Raw genomic sequence first — 23,351 nt, 5'->3', positions numbered from 1 at the left:
TTGTGATTCCTTTATCCCATTTCTTTTTTTCTGACTTTTGTGTTCACTGGAGAGGGACGCCTTCACGTGGTGGCACTACTTTACAGCTCAGTGGGTGGCCCTGGTATAATCGGTTGCTCTGCTGCCTGGTTATACAAAAGACTCCACTCTACCTGTCCCCTAAAATGAGGATGGTGGATTGCAGGACAGCTTAAACCTGCAGTCAACCGAGTTGACAAGACATTTCAGATAAACTATAAGCATTCGTCTGGTGACAAGTTTTTTACTCTCGAACATTTTCGTAACTGCGGTTGAAATAGTTAAAATTAGTACAACACATTGTGTTTGTCGATTTTATTTAGGAAAGCACAGATCATGATAATCAATTTGTTTCCATTTTTTTTTTTTTTTTTTGTAAACGTGCGCGCGAAAACCCTGACCCAAGAAGCTACGGCGCAGGGGATTCAAAACATTAGCAGAGACGGGCCTTGATGAAGTTGGGAGTTTTAGGGTTAATATGTGATCGATGGTTTGGACGGTAAAACACATGCATACATCACCAGGTAATAGCGGTAATGTTCACAGTTGTGCTGAAATGTGTAGTATTTTTATATCCTAAGAAGGGCGGTACGGTAGTGGTTTCAAAATTTGTCAGATCTTGTGTTTATAAAACCCTGAATTTAGGGATGTAGCAAATTTAGACACGGTATCTTTTAATTAAGTTAGGCCTAGACATTTCAGGAGGCAGGGGTAGATCCAAGAATAATTTTAAGGTGTTGCCCTTTGTTACTTTCAGAAATAATGAGTTGTGCATCCCTTTGCTCTTGCCCAACTTAACATTTGGCATTGTGATATAATTTATGTAACTCTTACACCAAGAGAGAGAAGTTCAGAATATGGGTGTGAAGCCTACTGTATAGTTGATCAACCATGAATGGGTTGTATCTTTTTTGTGAGAAATAGCTAAACAATAGCCATAGATACAATATATGTAATTTAAACACTAATAATGTGAAAAAAAATAAATAAATAAGTTGATGCTGACATCCTGGGTGACACATCTGGATTTACCCTGGCCTGGGTGCAGTGAAAGGCAACTGGACATGAACAGTATGCTTTGTTGACAAATACAGTACAGTGTTGCACCTGCAGAATGTATATGCAAGGGAAACTTTGGCTTTATTGCTGAGATTTATGTTCCTAAAGAGATTCTGTCACCCTGTTGATCCTCTGGGCTGTGGTGATGTGTATGGAAGTGATGATCTTGTCCCCATGATGTACAGGGTGGCTTATACGTAACATTGCTCTTCCACTCTGCTAGACAATTTCTCGTGTGTAGCAGTGATGGCTCATTTAACGTTATCATTGTTTGTCCTGCAAGATTTGGGGGAGCTAGATTTATGATGGTAGAGTTGAAAGGAATGATGGGACTAGAGTTGTAATAACCGAAAGGAAACGACAAATCAGTCACACTGGTCTGGTCGGTATTTGAACTCTGGCCCACACGCTTGATACGTGTGCACATTACCACTGAGCCAGAGAGAGGATCCCCACTTTGCCTCTTAGCAATGCAGGCTTTTATAGACCCCATTACATCACTCCTTTCTCTCCTTTGTGATTACTCTGGTCAGTTTCAAACACACGGTAGTGTAACATCGGAGGCCGCTACTGGGGATGCAGTGGATCACACCTCACAATATGAAACTTCAAAAATTAATCACACTGGTCAGGCCGGGATTTGAACTCAGGTTCTTGCGCTTGATACGCGTGCATGTTACCACTGGGCGAAAGAGAGGATCTCTGCTTCGCCTCTTAGCATTATGGGCTTTTATAGACCTCATGACAGAGTGTATTGATGTTGTGATGAGGAGGGGTAGATTGAGATCTTTTGGGCATGTGGAGAGGTTGGAAGATGACAATTGGGTGTGGCCCTACCCCCGATGTTCACACTTCTCGTGAGAAGCGTGAACATCGGGGGTAGGGTTACAAGAGGTGAACTGAAAAAGACCTGAGACAAGGTCATAGAGTGTGACCTCAGGGATAAGGGACTGAATAGGGAGACTGCCAGAGATCGAGCAGTATGAAGAGCTGCCATAAGGTGACAGGCCTATGCATGCAAGCATGTTGGGGCCGTTATAAATGAAACAAATGAGGGATCATTATTTTTTAGAAGCCTCTGATACCGGTAGCTAGGATTTCTTGCTTTTAAACAGACTTCTGGTGTTAGCTTGAATATATGCTCCAGCTGCAGTGAAGTGGTTAAAGAAATGATATTAACTGTTATTTACATTGCAGGGTAAAGCGTGGACCATGAGTGAATTCCGGATCCACCATCATGTTAGTGAACTCTTCTCCCTCTTGGGGTAAGTAACAGCAAGGTTCCCTGTAGACTGTGCAGTCAGGTATTCCTTTACACGCTTGAAATGCTGTCATAACAAATTTGGCTTAGTCAAGATGAAACTATTATGTGAGGTAATCCCCATCAGATGCTAGGGTAGAGATGGAGCAGCAACTCATATGGAAATCAATGACTGTAGCACTGATTTGATTTGTAGGCTGAGTCCAGACACAGCTGAAAGGTATACTGAGCAGCTGCGTGACAGTGTGGAGCGAGGCCGGGGTGGTGGTGCTGGGGCTGCAGGGGCAGTGAAGGCTGTGGCACAAGCTGCACCTGACCCTGATGCCTTTCTCAACAAGTATCATGAGCTCAAGAGCCGCAAGTATGTCATAATCTCAGGATTAGAGTCAGCAGTCATTAAATTTCCTCTTTTGTCTGAGCCTGTCATAGAGGTGGATCAGGTAATAGTCATGGATGATGGATATGTTCCATAAGTGCATCAGATAAAGCATTTAACTGGATCATATAGGCTGATCATAAATATTTTACTGGCTGGTGTTTGGCAGAAGTTTAGGTGTGTGAATTATCAGTTTCATACTGTAAAACTAGGCAAGTACTGTACAGTAATAGTATCCATGCAGATATCATAGGATGAAGATAAGCACAGTTTGGCACATATTATCTGGGCACTTGATCTGTCCAGTGCACTGATAAAATTTCCAAGTTCTTAGTATCTAGTTTATTCACCTTAGGAAAGTTTTTGCTGCTCTCGGGTGTCTGCCCTTTCCTCTCTTCCATCCTTCTTTCCTTCCATCCTCTTTCGTTCATTCTTTCCTTGTCCTTTTGCCTATGGGCAACTTTACACTCCCTCTTCTGTCTTTCTTTCCTTCATTCTGTTCTCTTCCTTCTGCCTGTGGGTGACTCTACACTGAGTGACAAGCCAGTTTCCTGTACACCAGGAAACCATTTACTGCGCTGGGTGTTAACCATATAACCAAATTTTGGCGCCTGGTGGTTTAGTGGGTAATTATTGCGCTCCAGTTGGATTGAGCCGGTGAAGGTTTATATCCAAGGCGTGGTTGGGGTTGATTGCTCGTGTAATGCCACTCAGGGATGAGTGAGGCTGGTCACTCTCATCTTAAATGTCGGGACCAACTGCCTAGCCCCGGGCTTCTACGCTCCTCATGGGGCAATGTAGAATTGGATGATAGATAGATAGATAGGAAAGTTTTTGAACTGGAGGGGTTAAACACAGCCATCATCATCTCCTTTGGTACTAGACATCTTTCTAAAGTTGAAGGAAAGTTTATGTTAGCAGTAAGAATAAAAAGTAAATGAAAATGCACTTGGTTGAAGGAAAAGCAAAACAGTATAGCTACAGTACTAACTGTATTTATGGTGATGTACAATCATATTCTCATCACTTGAGGAGCTCCCTGTAAGTTTTTTATCAGTTATTTCTGCAAGGAGGATGTTTGAACTATCCAGTGTGAGGGTTATTGGTTATACAATTTGTGTTGATATTTAAGAGATGTGAATAACATAAAAGTGAATATTTTTTTTTTTTTTTTTTTTTTTTTTTTTTTTTTTAATGTGTGTCCGACTCTGGGCAAAGGCTTCAGGGCCTATATCTTGGGGGCAGTAGCCTATCCCAAGGCCCAGTAGTATTTAGTATAATATGCAAAGTTATTTCACTAAATAGAAGGTACTAGAAAGCTTCTGAAACTTGACAAAATGGTCCTTAGTGTGCAGGGTTTGGATGGCCTGGTAGAGGTGCTGGGAGGACTGGTGGGAAATGATGAGGCACGGAGAGCAGTGGAGGGCAGCTCTCGGCTCAGGTTGTGTGAGGATGGGCTGTCACTCACGTCAGTCCCAGCCATACTCTCAGATGTCCAGCAGGCCACACAGACCAAGCTGTCCAGGGATCAGCTCAATGAGGTGAGGAGTTAGGCCATGTATAATGAAATTGACATTTTTGCTCCAACCTGAAGGTCCCTAACCCTTTTTAGCTCAGTTGATGGCCAAGGGTATTTCAATTAGAGGGTTGAATTGATCAATAACCAAAGAGACTCATTCTTGTACCGTAACTAAGGCATCAAATTTTGGGAAGCCATGACCCAGTATTCAAGTCTTGGGAGTGACCCAGTTGATGGCGAAAATATGTCGACTATAGTTTAGATAGTCTGTTTGATGAAATTTCACAGAAACACTCACTGCACAGAAGTTCAAAGTTCACTGAGGTGAGGGGTTAGGTATTTGAATTTTAAGTGCATCAGATGTAGCAATACACCTTCATATGTCACCATGGCAGTAATAATACCACTTTTCTTGCTGAATACATACTAGGATTGTCACTTTCAGGACTGGTGTTGGTGGTAATGGGGTTGTTTTTATTTAGGCTATCTTCAGTACTGGTCATTAGATACCAGTAGAAGGTGATAAGACCATACCAAGGTGATGAGTGTAAAAGGGTCTTGATTAAGATTACTTAAGACTACTGTACTGTATTCTAATAATAAAATAAAAATCCTTGAACTGTTTCCTGCCTGGGATTGGTCTTGTTTTCTTTTATATCAGCAGTTTACTATACTGCCTCATCATCACTACTGTGGAAATGATGAATGTGAGTAAACATATTGAGATATACAGTATATAGAGAATGGGTGCAGAGTGTGAGCATTAACTCATTCGTTCCAGTATTGTATGTTTTGGTATATTCTTGATGCCCCCAGATGGTTTTATTTAGCTCTGGAGAGGCTTTTCCAGCAGGAGCTTGTTAACCTTCATTTACCCCCTTACTGCTTGGGGGCTCTCCTAAGCTGAACAAAACAATTTGGAAGCATCAAGACATTGTACAGTATTTATTAAAAATCTTGATTTCATCCATATATTCTCTTAATGTTCTGTGCATTGGTGTATCCAGTATGCACTAGAATTAAGGGCAGATTAGTCATGTTTTCAATAGATAGCATTTTTGTTTTGGTGAAACATGAATACAGAATTTTTTTTACTGTCATAGCTGCGTGAACGATTACTGCGTGAATCTCAGCTGAGTCATGCGCCTAGCAGTGTGAGGATTGGGGAGGGCCGAGGTGAAAGGATTGGAGAGAGAAGAACCCAGTGCCTGGGACCTGACATGCCACAGTGGCTCAAGAACAGGCCATATCTCACAATGGATTTTGTCAAGGCTCAACAGAGGCAAGAGGTTGCTGCCTTGGGTAAGTTTGTATCATGCTTTATAGTTCTGTAGTCAGGAATTCCGTACAGCCATGTGTAAAATTAGCAGTACGGTAATATAAACTTGGAGCAGTATTATTCAGACAGTAATGCAGATATTATTGGTATTAGTAGTTGTGTTGTGGCCTAGGCTTATCTCGATGTGAATCTGTTTGCCTACAGGCAGAAGTTACCCTTCTGCAGTTACCATTTTCCTTTCAGGGGATAGGGAAGGAATTGAGGGGTGTCTGTAAAATGGTTATACCAGTGCCACTATGTGAAGGCATCCCTCTCCACACCTGTCAGACAGCATACAGGAGTTAAATAGATTTGTTTTGTCCTTTATGCTTGGTTTGTATGTAGCAAAAGTCTCGGAGTATTGCACAGAACTTTAATTGTAATGTGTTTGTTTTCATTGTTGTACAGGTGATATAGCATCAACATCACAGGAGCACCAACTCATTGAAGATGTGCTGAGTGTGATGGTGGGTGTGGAGGGTTCATATATCACCGTCACATTACCCACAACCAGTTATGACCCTCCTACCTTCACTGTTGACCCATCCATTGGTAAGAACATGAAAACAAATATGTACATATTTATCTTTCATCACTACAGTGCTATTACTTATAGCACAGTTAGTTTACCTAAAATGTTTGAGTTAAATTCAGGAAGCCAGTGAATATAATTGTCTAGTATTCTGAATGCTTCATGTTAAATTATTTACCCACCTGCACCAAGTGGTCAGCTCCAGACATAAGCACCACTTTGACACATATTCCCATTAATTGCTTCATTCCAGTCATGTGTTTTTCAGTTTTCTTCTTGCTTTTTCTGGACTATTTATTCAACTTAGGAGAGTGCCAGCATACTAAAGGGGTTATTGAAGGTTGTATATGAGCCCTTTCGTTGGTTCAGAAGTCCCCAACAAGCTTAATATAATTGCTTAGAGGTCTGTCTATCTATCTATTGCCAGACGCCTCAATCCCGTTTGGGGTGGCAACAAACAAATCGCCTCCAAGTCGCCCTGTCCCCCGCCATTTCACTCCCCTGCTCCCAGCTCACACCCCCCTCTCTCATATACCTCTCCACCCCATCCCTCCATCTCATCCTCGGCCTCCCCCTCCACCTCACTCACATACACTCTCTTCATCAGTCTTTCACCCTCCATCCTCTCCACATGGCCAAACCACCTACGTGTGTTCCTCATAACGCTTCCTATCACATCCACATCAACACCACAACGCTCCTTTATATCCTCATTCGTCAGCCTGTCTCTCCATGTGACTCCACAGGCTCCTCTTAAATAACTCATTTCCACTGCTCTCACTCTTGACTTGTGTCCTTCCAACAACGTCCAAGCTTCACTTCCGTACGTTAGAGTTGGTATCACAATACTGTCAAGTAGTAACTTTTTCACTTCCATGCTCACTTCCCTGTTTCTTATCACTGCTTTCAAAGAACCAGCAACCTTTCTTCCCTGCTGTACCCTTTCAAGCACTTCACCCTCCAAACCTCCATCCTTACTCATCACACTACCCAAGTACTTAAACGTACTCACATTTTCCAATTCCTCACCATCCAACCTCGCTGTACATTCACTGACTTCACCTCTCTCAAAGACCATCACTTTACTCTTCCCTACATTCACCTTTAGATTCCGTTTCTTACACACTCTCCCAAACTCATCCACCAAGCCTTGCAGCTCTCCTTCGTCTTCACTCAGCAACACAGTATCATCTGTAAACAACAGTACAGGGAGTTTCCAAACACTATCCTCTCTCACCATGGCCACTCCAACATCCACTACCCTACCTTGTACCTCTTTTATTACCCCATCCATGTACAGATTGAACAACCATGGAGACATGACATCCCTGTTTCAACCCAACCTTCAAAGAGAAAAATTCACTTAGTTCACCATCCACACGCACTGCAGCCTTCGCACCATCGTACATACTCTTCACAGCATTCAACAACTTTCCATCTACTCCATATATTCTTAACACTTTCCACAATCCTTGTCTATCCACCCTGTCATATGCTTTCTCCAAATCCATGAATGCCGCATACAACTTCTTTCCCTTCTCTAGAAACTTTTCCACTAAAGATCTGAGAATGAATATCTGATCTACACAACCTCTTCCCTTCCTAAAGCCTCCCTGTTCTTCTCCAACTAATTTCTCTGTTCTTTCTCTAACTCTGTCAATAAGTATCCTACCATACACTTTTCCTATTATACTAAGAAGACAAATGCCCCTGTGGTTACCACACACTTCTTTTTCCCCTTTTCCTTTGTACAAGGGAATAATTATACCTGACTTCCAATCCTCCGGGACTCTACCTTCCTCCCAGGCCAATCTGCACATCTTCCACATCCATTCTACTACTATCTCTCCCCCATGCTTCAGCATTTCACCACACACTCCATCAATTCCTGGGGCTTTCCCCGATTTAACTTTCTTCATTGCTTCCACAACTTCTATCCTACTGATTTCTCCCTGTCTTCTCACCTCCCTCCTTCTCCCAGCCATTCCCCAGCCACTTATACTCTCATTACTTCCATCCTCTACGTTCAACAATTCCTTAAAGTGTTCTCTCCATCTGCTCACTTTTTCTCCCTTCTCCACTAGTAATCTACCATTTTTATCTTTCACTCCCCTGCTAACTTCACTTCCACCCTGTCTTACTCTTTTCACCTCTCTCCAGAACATTTTCTTACAGTCCCTCCACTTTACACTCAAATTTCTTCCAAATTCTTCATCCACTCTCTTCTTACTCTCTCTTACTAATCTTTTCACCTCTCTCTTCCTTTCTACATATAACTCTCTCTTCCACCTCTCAACCTCTTCCACGCCCCTATTTCTCATCCATTCATTGTATGCTTTCTTCTTTTGTGCCACAGCCTGTTTCAACTCTTCAGTCCACCACGCTGATCCTTGCACCCCCCTCCGTCTTCTCTTCCTTCCACACACCACATCACATGCTGCACATATTTCTTCTGTAAATATTCTACACACACCTTCCACGTCTCCCATCTGCTCCAATTCATAGTTGCCCAATCGTTCCTCCACTTCTCTCTTATACTCTGCCTTTTTCTCATCCTCCTGTAACCTTTCCACTCTCCTTGCAACTACTCCTTCCTCTCGTCTTTCCCTTCTTCTATTCCTTCAACTTTCTTGTACTTTAATTCTGGCCATCACCAAGTAGTGGTCAGAAAGTCCACACCCCCAACCTCTATACACTCTTGCATCCATTACACATCTTCGCATCCTTTCATCCACACACACATAAACAATCATTGCCTTCCTTTCATTCAGTTCACCACCCACCCTTCTCATCACTCGCCATGTATACCTGTGAATCATTTTATGCCTGAAGAGGGTATTGGCTATCACCAACCCCCTCCCAGCACAAATGTCCACTAACGCACTCCCATTCTCATCTATCTCAGCAGGCACACCCCACTCACCAACTATTCCATCCACCTTCACATTCCCAACTTTACCATTGCTTAGAGGTAGCAGAAATAAAATAAACCGTTGATCACTGACTTGAAAGGGGTTAAAAACAACACTGTTCCAGACAGTCAGCTGTAGAAAGGAAGAATTGCTGTTTTATGCCATTGTATCAACTTCAAACTTCCTCTGTAGTTTTCATGTACGGTCAGGGAAAAGAGTGTGCCTAAGATATCACCTCTTCTGGTAATCACTCCTCAGCCGGCTAATATTCCTGAACTGAGAGATGCTTCGTATGTTTCACTGCTCATAGTTTATTCTCTTTGAAATGATGTGTCAGGGGGGAAAGTGATGCATGTGCCTTGACTGTGAATGAAATGCAGTGGAATAGTATATGAACTTCATCTCTGACTTGGGGGCACGGTGGCTCAGAGGTAGAGCACCAAGCTCGTGACCATAGGGTCTTGAGTTCGAACCTCGCCCAGGGCTGCCGTGCCGGAAGTGGTAGCGCACTCCTGTAATCTAGCAGGGCTATATGGCCATAGTTGCCTAGCTTGGGGATTAAATCCCTTTATCCCTGACTAAAATTATGCATGTGCAGTTGCACCCAGCATCATATTCAGTATGTTGCATTTTCATTACCATATAGTACCGGTATTGATACTTATTGATTTAGTATCTTAATGTTTACTCTTGAAACCAGAGCCTTCACTGGGGACATTAGTGAGTCGAATCCTGCCTCTGTGCGGCCACTACTCCCAGATTGTAAGATTTGTGGAGACGAGAAGCCACTACCATCATGGGCTTGTCAACCATGCCCTTGCTGCAGCCATCACCTCTCTCATCAAGGATTATTTGGTCAGTTAGCCGTCCACTTGTGAGGTGATAGGTTTTGTGTTGCTTAGGCAAGCACTGTGTCATCTTTCCAGTAAATTTATTTTTAATGTACGGATACTTCCCACTGTACGTTCTTTCAGTTTGCATTATTTTGCACCAATGTAAGGCACAAAAAAGAATATAAAGTACAAGAAAATTTTTAAATGCTTTAGTTACATTGTGTGGTGTTCTTATATACCATATGTCCCATGTACAGCTTCTTACCACAACTTATGGTCTTTCTTTTCCAATGTTACTGGTACTCTATTGATTTGTAGTCCAGTCATGTTTTTCTTGCCTCACTGTACTTCTCTATCCTGTCAGTAGATGCTCTTCTTGCTCTGCTACAACTAATAATATTTATACAGTCGCTGTTTTTGATGGTGAAATATTAACAGTGATAAAATTTTATTCCCAAAGCTGTTGGTGACTCAGTTAGAGGAGCAACATCGGCGGTGGGCCCTGACATTACACAAACTCTACTTTTATGTTGAGAAAACCATGGCAGTGATGGACCTCCTAGCCTCTGTCACCAAGGTCATTTCCAAGGTTAGTAAACACATGTGTCAGCCATAAACAGTCCAGTATATCTCAGTATAATTCAGCCTCCTAACACCACAACACTCTGCTGATCTCATTCACCAAGCTGTCACAGCCAAGACAGTCCTTCAACTTAAGTTTCATTTTGTTTTGTCTATAAAGGCTTCAACAAAACATCTCTGGGAATGCCCATCTGAAGTGGCCATCTTTTTACTGTCCACCTTGTTTATGTCTGGATGAGTTTGGGGCCACAAGTACATCAAGAAGTCACAGATTTTTATCAGTATCAGAAGAGTTATAAAGTACAGCATCATCTTCAATCCTTGTCAGAATAATGAATGTCCTCTGTCACATTGCAGTCTGAAGGTCATGGTGGTGGTGTCCTGTCGTTGCTACATGACCGCACTCTGAGCTTGACCGGGTGTGGCCAACTACAGGATGTGATGCTGTTCCTTACCCAGGCTGCTGCTGCCCCCTACATGGACATTCTGGCTAAGTGGCTATACCGGGGCATCATCGCAGATCCATATCAGGAGGTGAGGCTTAGTAGTAGTAGTAGTAGTTGTTCCTTAGGCAGTCTGGCTGAACAGCCCCGAGTCCCTGAGGGAGGCCACGGCCGAGACTAGGCTTTCCCATGGAGTTCTCAAGGAGTGTATATTGTGTTGTTGGTGCAGGCATTTGTGTGCAATGTAGTCTTGCATAATGTGCTTAATAGTATGGGATGCTGTGTTGCATCCTGGACAGGCTTCAGTGACGGAGTTATCCAACCTCTTCTGATAACTCAAGAGGGCTGGATGATACCCACATCTCAGCCTGGCCAAGTGGACCCTGTCCTCGCAAGGGAGATAGAATTCAGAAGGGTGGACATCAGGAGGCCATGCATGCAGCTGTGTGTTGTCTTTGAGTGACTGAATGGAGTGGTGAGTGATTTGAGTATGGATATACTTCTGGAAGCTGGTCTGAGGCGGGCAAGGAGGGTGAGATGACAGTATTTGTGTATGATATCATGTGCTGGGTGTTGATTTGATGTTCCTTGGTGTGTGTGGATGTGCTTCCATGTAGTGTAGTGGATGGTGTGGCTGAGGGAGGTAGTGATTGCGTAGTTAGAGGTCTTGGGTTGCGGCAGGAAATAATGTGAGAAACTGGCAGATCAGCATTATAGGTAACACTGGAAGTTTAGAAACTTTGACTGCATACTGTGTTGTGGACTTGGATACAAAAGAAAGTGTCAGAAAGGTAGTATTAATCACAGCATTTAAATAATTCCTCAGTTCATGGTAGTGGATCGTGAGAGTGGGCGTGAGCAAAATGGTGATAGTGAGGATGGAACAGTCCTTGGCGATGACTACTGGGAAAAACGCTACACCCTCGCCCCTCATAACATCCCATCCTTCCTCCAGCTTCATGCTAATGTCATTCTTCGTACTGGCAAATATCTCAATGTCATTCGCCAGTCAGGTAAGTGCACTGCATTAGGTGATGTGGTGCAGTAGTATCTTGTTGTGTGAGGCACATATTATGATATTGTTAATTGGTAGTCAGAGTGAGTGAATGAGGTGTGGGTTGGGGGAAAATAGGAGCACCCAAATAATCCACCAGACAAGACACTAAAATCCTGTTGATGCAGGTAAATATGTGTTTATGTAAAATAATTCTTTAAGGTATTTTTTTTTTAGCAATTTAAAAAGTTGAAATTTAAAACTCACACTTTGTTACTGATAATTGTTATGTTAATACATAATTAATTCAGTAAATCAAATTTCAAGGTGACTTCGTTACATAAGTTTTTCTCAAAAATCATTCGTGAAGTATTCTTGAACATTTTAAAATTAATGACATTTTGAAAATTCCTGCCAAACGTACCTAACCTCAGGAATGTGGTGACTATTTCTTTTATGGTAACAGTATTGGTTTAATATATGTTTATGAAACTCAGGGGAACCTCTAAAGTGAAGGGGACAAAGAAAGCTGTATCCAACCAGTCAGGTTCAAAAAGTCGCCTCTAAACTTAGTAAAATTATTTGGAGGCAGCAAATATAATAGACAGTTTGAAATTGTAGTCAAGGGCTTATTATGGGCCAGGATTGCAAGAACTGTTGTGGGAATAAAAGTGTTAATAACTCTCTTTCATGCTTTCCCTTTCCATGTTATCTGGACCTTGCCTTACCCATTCTTTTAGTTAGAAAAAGTTCAGGAATGATGATGATGATGAATGATGATGATGATGATGATGATGATGATGTACTGTGTTGATGCTGTGGCAGATGAAACCTGTGCATGGCCAGGACGTGAAGCCCTGATGTATGACCTCCACCAGTGTGCCTACGCTGATGTCATTGAGGCTACTTACAACTTTGCTTCAAAACGGCTGCTGGAGCTGTTAATGAAGGAGAAGGACCTAATGGGCCGACTGAGGTTAGTGTTACACCACACTTTATAAACAAAAAACAAGGACTTTACAGAAGTACTACGTAGATGCAGGACCACGTAGGACTTTGCTCAAACTAAGTACCTTGTTTGTGAAAATCCTTAGGGAGCTGCAGTGAAGCACCACGTGATGCTTGACTAGTGTGAAGGGAACAAGTGAAGTACCATATTGAGCTTTGCTAGAGTGAAGTACCTTGCATGTGAAATTCCTTAGGGTGTGACTGTTGGGCTGGCTGCTCCCAGAGATGCTCCTGTATCTAAAAATAGAGGTGTGAATGATATTTTTATCTCTTGACTCTGATGGCATGAATACAGTTAGGCCTAATGAATATTGTGTCATATATATTAGGCAGTGGATTAACCCGTAGGCTGAGGTGGTCCTAAACATTTCCTGTGTCCATGGTGCGGGAAAGCCTGTTTAAAAAATCATGTTTTCATCATGTATTTTGACCCACTTATACCCAACCAAACATGATAACATTTTAGTGAGACAAAGGTTACACTCCACAATGACGATTCCTGATCCACTCATCAAGCATAAGCATGCAGTAGGCGCGAAAAATGACCGAAAAGCTGCAATATTTCACGTGGCTCTTCTAGAATGTGCAGCGCAGTCTACCGATTGGCCTTTCCGAACTGCTATACGCAGCTGAGGAGTTAAGCCCTTGTTTCCAGAAAGTGCAAGTGCTGTTGACTTTAAAAAAAAAAAAAAAAAAAAAAAAGAATGAGACAGTAAACCTAACAAACTTAAACCCTGCTGGCCAGATCGGTGAAGCACTATTTCCTGCTGGACCAAGGGGACTTTGTGGTGCAGCTGATGGGTCTGTGTGAGGAGGAGCTGAGCAAGAACATCGATGACGTCCTTCCCACCCGCCTCGAGTCCCTCTTGGAACTGGCTTTAAGGACGTCAGCTGCAAATTCTGATCTGTACAAAGATGATATAGAATGTGACCTTCAACCCATTACCCTCATGAATCAGATGCTTAGGATTCTCAGGTAATAATGCATGAATCATAAGTTATGGGTTGTCTGTTAGTTTCATCTCAGTCTGTGGATGATTTTGCCTGGATGCTTGAGTGATTATATTGCACACTGATCCATGGGTAGTATTTTATGGTTCCTTGACTATATTGCTTTAACCTGGCCTAAAATTGCCATCTCTGCATCTTCAGTGCTGTCATGTAACAATAGATTAACACTAGAATATGATGCTGGTCAAGAAGAAATGCTGTGGAAAGAATGTGGAGCTGTAGTATTGTCTTTTTTCCACCACTGATCTGTGTGAAATAGGCTACAATAGGATGAAAATCTGGGCCATGTTAGTGTAGAAGAACTATACCGTACCTATTTGGCTGTGAAATACCAACATTGCATTCTATTTTGGCTAACACAAGATTATTATACTAGCCCCAAGAGTGACCTAGGGCATGAAATGTTAAAGATTATCATAGTTAATGTTTTTAGCTAAGAATAAAGAACTTCATAATTATTAGTACTTACAGCAGACAATTTTATTCAGGGCAAAGAAGTGGTGACTTTTTTTTTATATTTAATTTTTGTAGTCTCCATGCATGTCCTCCTCATAATGGAAGTCTTAGATGGAAAAGGTTTAATATTTGACAATCAGGACATTGCTGTGAGGATTGAATATTTGACACACAGGGTAAAGAGGCCTAGTGATTTTAGTTTTCTCCTAACAGCATTGAAACGGAAGAGGAGCGAGAGTTCTACCCTTCAGAGGAGCGATTACAGCTGACAGGCCTGGAAGGTTTCTCACTCGGCTATCGCGTCACTTGGCCTGTCTCTCTTGTCCTGGATAAGAAGACCATTGCTTGCTATCAGATGATCTTCAGGCACCTCTTTTATTGTAAACATGTTGAGAAATTGCTCTGTAGGTAGGTGAGAATGCAATCACATTTTACAGTCTCTGTGTACATTTATAGCCAGTTGCCTTCATACCAGTTTTGGTTAAGAACAGAACACCTTTAGTAAAGTAAATCTTACTTATCAGGTATGTGTGCCTGTCCTTCAGCGGGATACAGTGGACAGGAGGTGGACAAGCTCATCCTTCAGTCCACTGGGTTTATGTTCAGATGAGCCTGGGATTGCATTTACTTCTACTACTACTATATTAGTTTGAAACATGGTAACAGTATTTTCTGTGCAGAGTGTGGGTGAGTAACAAGGTGGCTAAGAGCTTCCCCTTGTCAGCCTCTCGCACCTACACTGCTGCCTTTGCTCTCCGCCAGCGTATGCTCAACTTCATCCAGAACATTGAGTATTACATGATGTTTGAGGTTATTGAGCGCAACTGGCAAATATTCATCAACAAAATGCAGAAGGTTGGTGTTTAATGAATGTAGGTTAGATAATTAATGCTTTCATTTGCAGAGTTGAATAACTGAATATCCATTCCAGTCTAGGAGACTCACCCTTGCACACTTCAGTACCAGGTTTATTCCGGTTAACAGCTTTGCTCAGCTATGGAGAGGTCCCTCCGAGTGAATGGTTTAGAAACAGTCTCCCTTAACCCCTTCAGCATTGTTGTGGTTAATGGCATATAGTTAATTTCAGATCAGGAAAGACCCCTCAGAGTGAAAAGTTCAGTACTGAGCATATTTTTTCACTGTCACACACACCAGCAATTCACTCATGCTCTTTGCCAGCTGTTCAGTCTTACCAGCTTCTCACTTTCATCCCATAGGTTGAGAATGTGGATGAGGTATTGGCTTTCCACAATGACTTCCTGAGTGGGTGCCTGAAGGATTGCATGCTGACCTCACCAGAGCTGCTGCGTATGATCTGCAAACTCACCTCCATCTGTGTCACCTTTGCAAATTTCATTGAGGTAAGTGAAGATGGTAGCTTAAGACGTGGATAACTTTTTTTTTTAGGTATTTGTGAATATATATTGTCCATGTTACTATATCACCCTTTAGTTTTGGGCCTCTTGTTGCTCATTTCTGTATTATATTTACGCAGAAGTTAATGGATATAGGAAGTATATTACATGAGTGGCTTTGGGAGAGTGTTGTAAATTAGAAGAGCCAAGTATACCAACTACAGATATATTCCCTGTTGTCCTCTTGTTCCCAACCCTTTCATCCCTGTACTATAACTCCCGTGCTGTTCCTTCCCTGCATTACCATTCCCTCTTGTCACTGATACTCATTTTCCCATTGTTCACTCCAACCTCCCATTTGTAACCTCTTATTTATAACCTTCCTGTTTTCCTCTCCCACTTTTCCATCCCCTCCCTCTTGAAACACAACCCTCCTTTTATCCTTCCCTTTAACCCTTGGAACATCTCCCTCTCCCTTTCCTCTCCTTCTGTGCAACATCTTCCTCTTCACCCTTTTGCTCTCTGTCCCACCTTTCCCTTCCTTACACTCATGCAACATCCTCTTTTCCCTCTCCTTATCTCCCATCCACTTTTTTTTAATCCCTCTTTTTTTCCTCTTTTCCTTTCTTGTATAATTTCTTGCCCCTTTTCCCTTCCTGTTTTCCATTCCCATATCTCTGTCTCCCTCTTCTTCTCCGTTTTCTTCCCCATTCCCTCTCCCCTTTTCTTCTTTCATTTTCCCACCTTTTCTTTACCCTGTGTTCCCTTCCTCTTTTTCTTCTCCCCATGTTTCCTCCCCCCTTTAATTTAATTTCTGTTACATTTCACCTATTCTTCTCCCTTGGTTTCCTTCTCCCTTTTCTTCCTCCATTCCCTTCCCTCTTTTCTTCTCCCCCTGTTCCCCTCCCCCCAGAGAATGAGGAAATACTACTTGGAGGCAGAGCTGTGGGTGTCAGAGGAAGGGAGAGACTCGGTAGATGGGCAGGTACTGGTAAATCTCCCTCCTTAGCTCCCCATCCCCTCTGTTCTTACCCCTCCTGTAGTTGTCCCTGTGTGTGTGCCCAGTCTGTGTTGTGTTTCAGTTATTTTACTTTTGTTTTTTATTCTCTCATTTACTTACAGTGTATTTTAGCCAAGTTAAGTGATACTCATGTGAATGCTTATTAGATGCAGGGACTAATCTGTCCTGTAGTTCATGATGATCTCTTAAAAATATACCCATAACATTTTGAATGCTTTCTACAATGAAGTGAGTTACACGGCATTGTGCAGTACACAAGTAGGTGAAGTAACACCATCATTATATACCAAAATTTCTTGTACAGTGTATAGTACACAAGCAGAGCTGTGGGTGGGTCTAGCGATGTTGCCTCTGTTGTCTCAGGAACACTTCTGGTTTCCCAACTGAAAGATAATGTACTATTGCATCTTTTATTGGCTATTATGTTTATTTTACCCACACAAATATGATGCTGCTCATAGGTTTCATATCCATTTTCACAGCTCCTTGTTTTCATGTTCTCTATGGAGTAGTTTTGAAAATACAGTATATTGCTATGACAGCTTAGTTGGATGAGAGAATGAGAGTGCCAAACACTCATTTTTTTTTAAAGTGATGCAGATAACACCACAAAAACGTTCCTAGATCTTAACTGCGAGAACTGTGTACAGCGTGTTAGAGACAGAAGAGGATGAGTTTGATAATATAGAGTGCATATTGTGTTCATATCTTGAATCAGGATTTATTACAGAGATTAACAGAATACACCAAACTAGTATACCAGGATACCAGTATACACTTCTTTGTCTCAGCATTTCGCCAGTGTGTGGATTAGGCTGTATTACATCAACTCTGATCATATTAACCAAGAGTTCAGCTGCATCATTTCTGCTTACACTGTATTAATGCATGTTGGCTGAGTTATGTAATATATAATTAGTGATAAAGATTATTGTTAATGGTGTTCATGTGAAGAAACATCTTGTGTTGCATGCAACTCTTTTACTAAAGCAAAACAGATGCCATATTAATCATCATCATCAACAGCTGCAGCATCACACCCACATTCCCATGTAACACTGTAATAAGGTGAGGCAGGATCCAGAAACAACACAGAAGCAGTACAAGGGAAAGACTAATCGGAGCAGTCTACCCAGTGCAATGAACCACATAGCGATTCACACGTCACTCTTACATTCCTTGGCCCACCTCACATACAAAATCATCCACACTTTTTTTTTTTTTTATATATACTAAATGCACATCACATATGCTGACTGAATATAGTTGTTGCCGTGGGACCAGGCTTGTCTGAACATGAGCCTGGTGGACAGCAGGCATCCTTTTGCAGACGTCCTCCTTTTGAGGGATGGGGAGGGAGTTTCAAGTTACAGTACAGTATCTCTATAGTTTGGTAGTGGGCTTGGTTATACAAATATCCCTCAGCTTCCTCCCTGTTGTAGGTAAAGGGAAACTTATGTTCACAGCCCAGTGGTTTTATGTTCTGGGGTCACGTTAGTTACAACAATACCCTATCTATATCCATCCTTTCCGAAGTACATACCTTTTTTACCCTTGTATTGAAAATCTTCCTTACTCCACATCTTTCACAAATCTTGCATATATTTTACATACCCCACACATATTTCTGATAACATTGGTACAGTACTATATTGCTTTCACTCTTGACTTTCACAATCATGCCAGAACCAGAGTCTATTGCCATTACATTTATTTTGGCACTCACACACCATCTTGCAATTCTCTTGTGGCCTTTACAGTATACTCAGTCCTTTACTTCATATCTGGCTATCATAGCACAGGCCACCTTCCTTTGTTGAGCCACTCAGTTCTTCACTTCCTTTACATATTTAACTAAACACTTCCACCAATTAAAGTCTCCAGCACAACATAATAAGGGTTACCTTCTGTTTTAGGAGCCATGATTTTACTCCTGTTTACTGGTACTTTCAAACCATATCACTTGCAGATATTCACAAAACTGAATTACTGCAATGATCATGTTCACTGTAAGGTGGCAGGCAGCACAGGATCATCTGCATTCATCAAATTCTAAATACCTCACCCATCACTTTGTGTCACTATCTCTACCTCTCTTAGTTTGTGTCCACACTGAATGCTTGCTTGCACAAGTGGGAGTTCTGCATCACTTTATTCCACAGAAGTTCTTGCTGACACCCACCTGCATCCACTTGTATAGGTTACAGTGATGCAGAACTCCCACGGATGTCAACAAGCTCTGATGTGGATGCTGCCTTAGCTCTAATCTCTCTCTCAACCCTATCTGTGTACAAGTATGTACAGTACAGAGTTGCATAACCATGAGGTCCATCACACTCTCCTGTCTTACTCCAAAGCTGATACTGAACCATTCACATAGACATCAGTGTACCCTGACACATTATTTACTATCACTAGCAGTTATCATCATCCTGACCGTTTTTTCCCACGAGAAGATGGGGAAAGGTGGAATCAGAAAACAAGAAAGGATAATGGATAAAAGTGGGACAACTGTCAAAAGCATCCCCAATGAAATGATCTAAATAGTTGTAGCTCTGCCTCACAAGCCTAACCCTGTCCTCATATTATTATTATTATTATTATTTTTTTAAAGATGTACTTGTCTTCTGTCATGAAAATCCTATATATTATTCAACAGTTGTCCATTCATACCATTGTCCTGGATACTCCACTCCAGTTCATATAGTGGTATGCTTTTTTCAGATCCATAAATGTCATAAATACCCTTTAGTCCTTCTCCCATGCTTTCTTCACTGTCATAATGATATTTGAAATAATATGAATAGTTATTGCCTGAATCGCTAAAGTACTGACTCTCTGACTGCCTTGAAATACATACTTATTGGTAATGTTTAGTGTTCTTGAATACAGCTGCAAGTGTATTACTGGGCATTGAATATTTGTGAAAGCTGACATAGTGCTAAAATCTGTGTATAAAAAGTGAAGTTGTTGCATGTGAGTGCTTAGGCATGTTCATATCTGAACAGAAATGACTGGTGATTGTGCATTTTCTATGATACAGGTCACTAACCTACTGCATTTACTTTATGTGTACTGTTACAGATGTATGGTGCTAAGTAGCTGTTTTATTTAATGTATTTATTTATTTATTTCTTATGTCATGCCGTTATATAGCCTATTAATATGATGTTTTGAATTCCTTGCATTCCCTTCATTAGCTATCTGATATGAGGTATGCATGCATAATACTGTATAAGCCACTTTCGGAACATTTGCTGATCATTAATCTGATATAGTAATAATTTTTATTACAAGCTAATAACCATAGTTATCACACACCCACTTCTCTCTCATACAGTGTTAACCAATAAGTAATTTCATGTAATCCTTTAAATTTAGCATAATTGGAAGCTTGAATTTTTGAATAAGAAGTTCAGTTTTATAGTACAGTATATGATAATGCCCTATGCTCCTGATCGGGCAAGGGGGTTAGATAATGGATGGATGGCATATAGCTTCCCCTGTCCACTTGGGTACTTCTGCCTTTATAAGAGAGTTCTCTGGTGCTTGCAGGAAGATCAAGGATGGGCCTGCATGCTGTGTACTGGTGTGGTGCATTTTCCCTGTTGCCATCATATAGTTTCTTAGATGCTTGATGGTCTGGTTGGTCAAGACACCCCAGTCAGAGGTGGTCCGTAAGGGTGTATGTCTGAGGGATGTTGTTAGGTTTATTTTTAATTTACTGTCAGGTATGCAACTCTTTATTTGTGCACCTTTTCTGTGCCTAGACATGGCTGGGGAGGCTGCTAAAGCTTATGACTTTAAGTGGTACAATGAGAAGTACCTCCGGGCACTGAAATTTCACCCATTTAGATGTCTTGTTTGGTACACGGAATATGTGGACAGTATCCTTTTCCCTCTGCTCAAAGGATTGTAGATAAAAGTTGGTTGGTGGAGTGTCAGCTGTATAAAATTTCAGATGTTTTGTTTTTTGGTTTGTTGGCCAAGTCTTATAGAATTTGTTTAAAGACAAAGTGTTTTATAAATCACAAAATATATCACTTTAGTGATACTCAGGAGTTGATAGAAGGAGGGGGCCATACTAAACTTTTGTTGGAACAAATACTTCATCATACTGTCTGCTTTAAGTTACCCATGCTATGTAGCATTACACTGCTCAAGGTCAGTTAGTGGAACATAAAATTTATCATTGCCATCACTGATGCAGGACTCCCCAGACCCTGCTGCCACCAGCCATGAGGTCAGCCAGAGCTTTGAGCAGACCATCTCCAGGTTTGAGTTGCAGTTCTCTGGCATGATCTACACACTGATGGAACGCATTTCAGAAATGGGACGTGATAACTACAACGATGCATTAGTCAATGTTATATATAGGTAGGTTGGATATTGTTTTTTCAGTGTTGTAGTGATGTGATTTTAGACATTTTAGTTACAATATTTGAGGAGCTGCACGATGGAAGAGGTTCACAGACTACCGGCTGGAAAATTCACATTTGTTGGATAACACTAGGGTATGTTCACCCATGCTCTAGATAATTCATCATCATCATTATCATCCAATCCTACATTGCCCCATGAGGAGCGTAGGAGCCCGGGGCTAACACTAGGGTATTTGCACCCGTATACTATCATGTGGCCTTGGATGAGAACACTTTCCACCACTGGAAGTATGGTGAAAGTCCTTCAACAAAAGTATTGTACATGCACTCAGCTGTGGTGGTGGTATGGGAGTGGAGGAGCATGTCTTGGCTGTGTGTGCGTGTGCTGTTGTGGCCAGTGAAAACATAGCCAGGCTGCGAGCCTTACTTACTGATTGGCTGGCCACGAGTGACAATGTGTTTGGTGGGAGTTTTTGCTGGGTCATTCGTCAGTCCCTACCGTTGTGCTCTGTTCGTAGCACGCAAAAAGGAATTCTCAGTTTTATAGTCTACCCATATGACCTTTTTTGGGGGAACCATAGCACATTCATATTGTTTAATGGTACTTATCTTCATTCTAATCAATGTTGTTTCTTTGCTTAAGCATATCAGGTTTTTCCAGAAAATGGGTTGAAAGTTCAGTACTGTATAATAGTAATAAAAAAAAAAAAAAAGTATTATTAACATTAATTTCATAGATATGGCCAAAATATTACAAGAATTACAATCAACACCCAAAAACCTTTCTAAGGGAAAAAAAAAAAAGTTCAGCCATCAAAATGAAAAAAGTTAAGGTTGTGAGAAAATTGCTGAACTTTGAACCCGTTTTCAGGCATTTATGATTTGACATGAGGACACCTTACGTCGCGTGACCTCTAATTTCCACATACTCCTTTTCTCTAGTTCTCTAAGCCAAGAAGTAATTGGTGTTTTAGTTTTTAATGTAAATAGCTTTTTGACTTCTCCATGAAAGCCCTTCGTAACTCAAACTGTTTCAGGGAAACTGCTATATAACCTTGTTATGCAGAAAGCATCTCTTTGTAGTTTCTCCTTTTTTTTTTTTCTTTTTTCTTTATTATACTCTCTGGTAATAGAAGGTTTCACCTGGATTTTTCATCCTTTTTCACCACAGACTTGACTTTAACCAGTATTACACACGGAAGCATGAACACCTGCGTCTGGTTGGCTCCCCTGAGGCCTCATCCGTCGACACATCCAGCCGTCCTCTCTCCGCTGATGACCACACACATTAGTCTACTGTATATTCATACACATTGCAATGGCTCCTTTACTTATGGACTTTCAAGTTACAAACTTTTTATTTTTTCTTTATGAAGCATTTATTATTATTTTTTTCAGTGACATTACAAAATACTGTTTTCATACAGGTACTAAAGATTTAGTGACTGATGTTCTCGCGATCAGATTTACTTCAAGCGTTTGGCACAGTAGTACTGTATTTAAGTTCCTACCAGTTTTTAAAGTTCTCCAAATATTTATACTTTTTTGTGCCTCTGCTGTTAATGAATGTCACCTTATAAAGTGAGTTACAAACCAATTTTTGATTCTAGTTAACAAGGCAGGGAGCATCCGTACATAGTTTTGTCCACTAATGATAGACATAACCTTAGCCTACATCCATGCACAGTACAGTACATCGGCCTCTTATGACAACCTTGTCGCTTGACCATTATTGACTGAATGTTACTTTTTCTTGGAATGATGTCTGCTTCTGTGTAACACAGTTACAGTAACAGGACACACGTCAGACAAGAGTGTGCACTTAACTGCAGTAGTTGGTATCCAAGAGGTGGCTGGAGGTTCATCTGTCATCTAAATGCTGCCAAGGATGAAGGGTGGTCCCCTACAGCTTAAGATGATGTGGACTATGGTGGCATAGCCATGTGCCCTCCTATGCCTCATACCTTTCAGGACCCATAAAAGGGTAATAAATTATTGAAATTTTCTTTTTCATATGAATTTCCAAAGATTTTCAGTAACATCTGAAACTACAATATATTTTACATTGTGAGACCTAGTACTGAAGGCCTTGCAAACATCCTTCCTTGACTCCTTCACAATGAGAGGTCTTTCTTAAGCTGAATACAATTGTCTGCACTGGGCGAAACCATTGGGGTTGCCGGTTGAGTCACCGACAGTCTGACCATGGCGCAGGTGGTACTGGTTTACGTGGTACCAGTAGCAGATCAGTTGACCCAATCTGGCACCCCA

General features: G+C 41.4%; 1 protein-coding gene across 2 annotated transcripts; it reads left to right on the top strand.

Annotated features, from left to right (window-relative positions):
* Positions 1–467: 467 nt before the first annotated feature.
* On the top strand, positions 468–23,085 carry LOC145397437 (gamma-tubulin complex component 2-like). 2 transcript variants are annotated; one of them, XM_080270500.1, is made up of 18 exons: positions 468–542; positions 2,275–2,342; positions 2,535–2,699; positions 4,063–4,255; positions 5,337–5,535; positions 5,960–6,103; positions 9,696–9,850; positions 10,289–10,417; positions 10,768–10,944; positions 11,680–11,866; positions 12,673–12,823; positions 13,601–13,831; positions 14,536–14,730; positions 15,003–15,177; positions 15,540–15,683; positions 16,591–16,662; positions 20,909–21,075; positions 22,252–23,085. In XM_080270500.1, exons 2-18 carry the CDS (start codon positions 2,290–2,292, stop codon positions 22,370–22,372), a joined length of 2,658 nt encoding a protein of 885 aa, XP_080126626.1. In that variant the 5' UTR covers positions 468–542; positions 2,275–2,289; the 3' UTR covers positions 22,373–23,085. The 2 variants fall into 2 exon arrangements, with proteins under 2 accessions (XP_080126626.1, XP_080126633.1); XM_080270507.1 differs by lacking the exon at positions 16,591–16,662.
* Positions 23,086–23,351: the final 266 nt, after the last annotated feature.

This window comes from Coenobita brevimanus, chromosome 5 (genome assembly GCF_032717465.1).
Source record: "Coenobita brevimanus isolate Jiangsu-jjx chromosome 5, ASM3271746v2, whole genome shotgun sequence".
Taxonomy (NCBI): Eukaryota; Metazoa; Arthropoda; class Malacostraca; order Decapoda; family Coenobitidae; genus Coenobita; species Coenobita brevimanus.
This window is presented reverse-complemented; position numbering and strand designations above follow the sequence as displayed.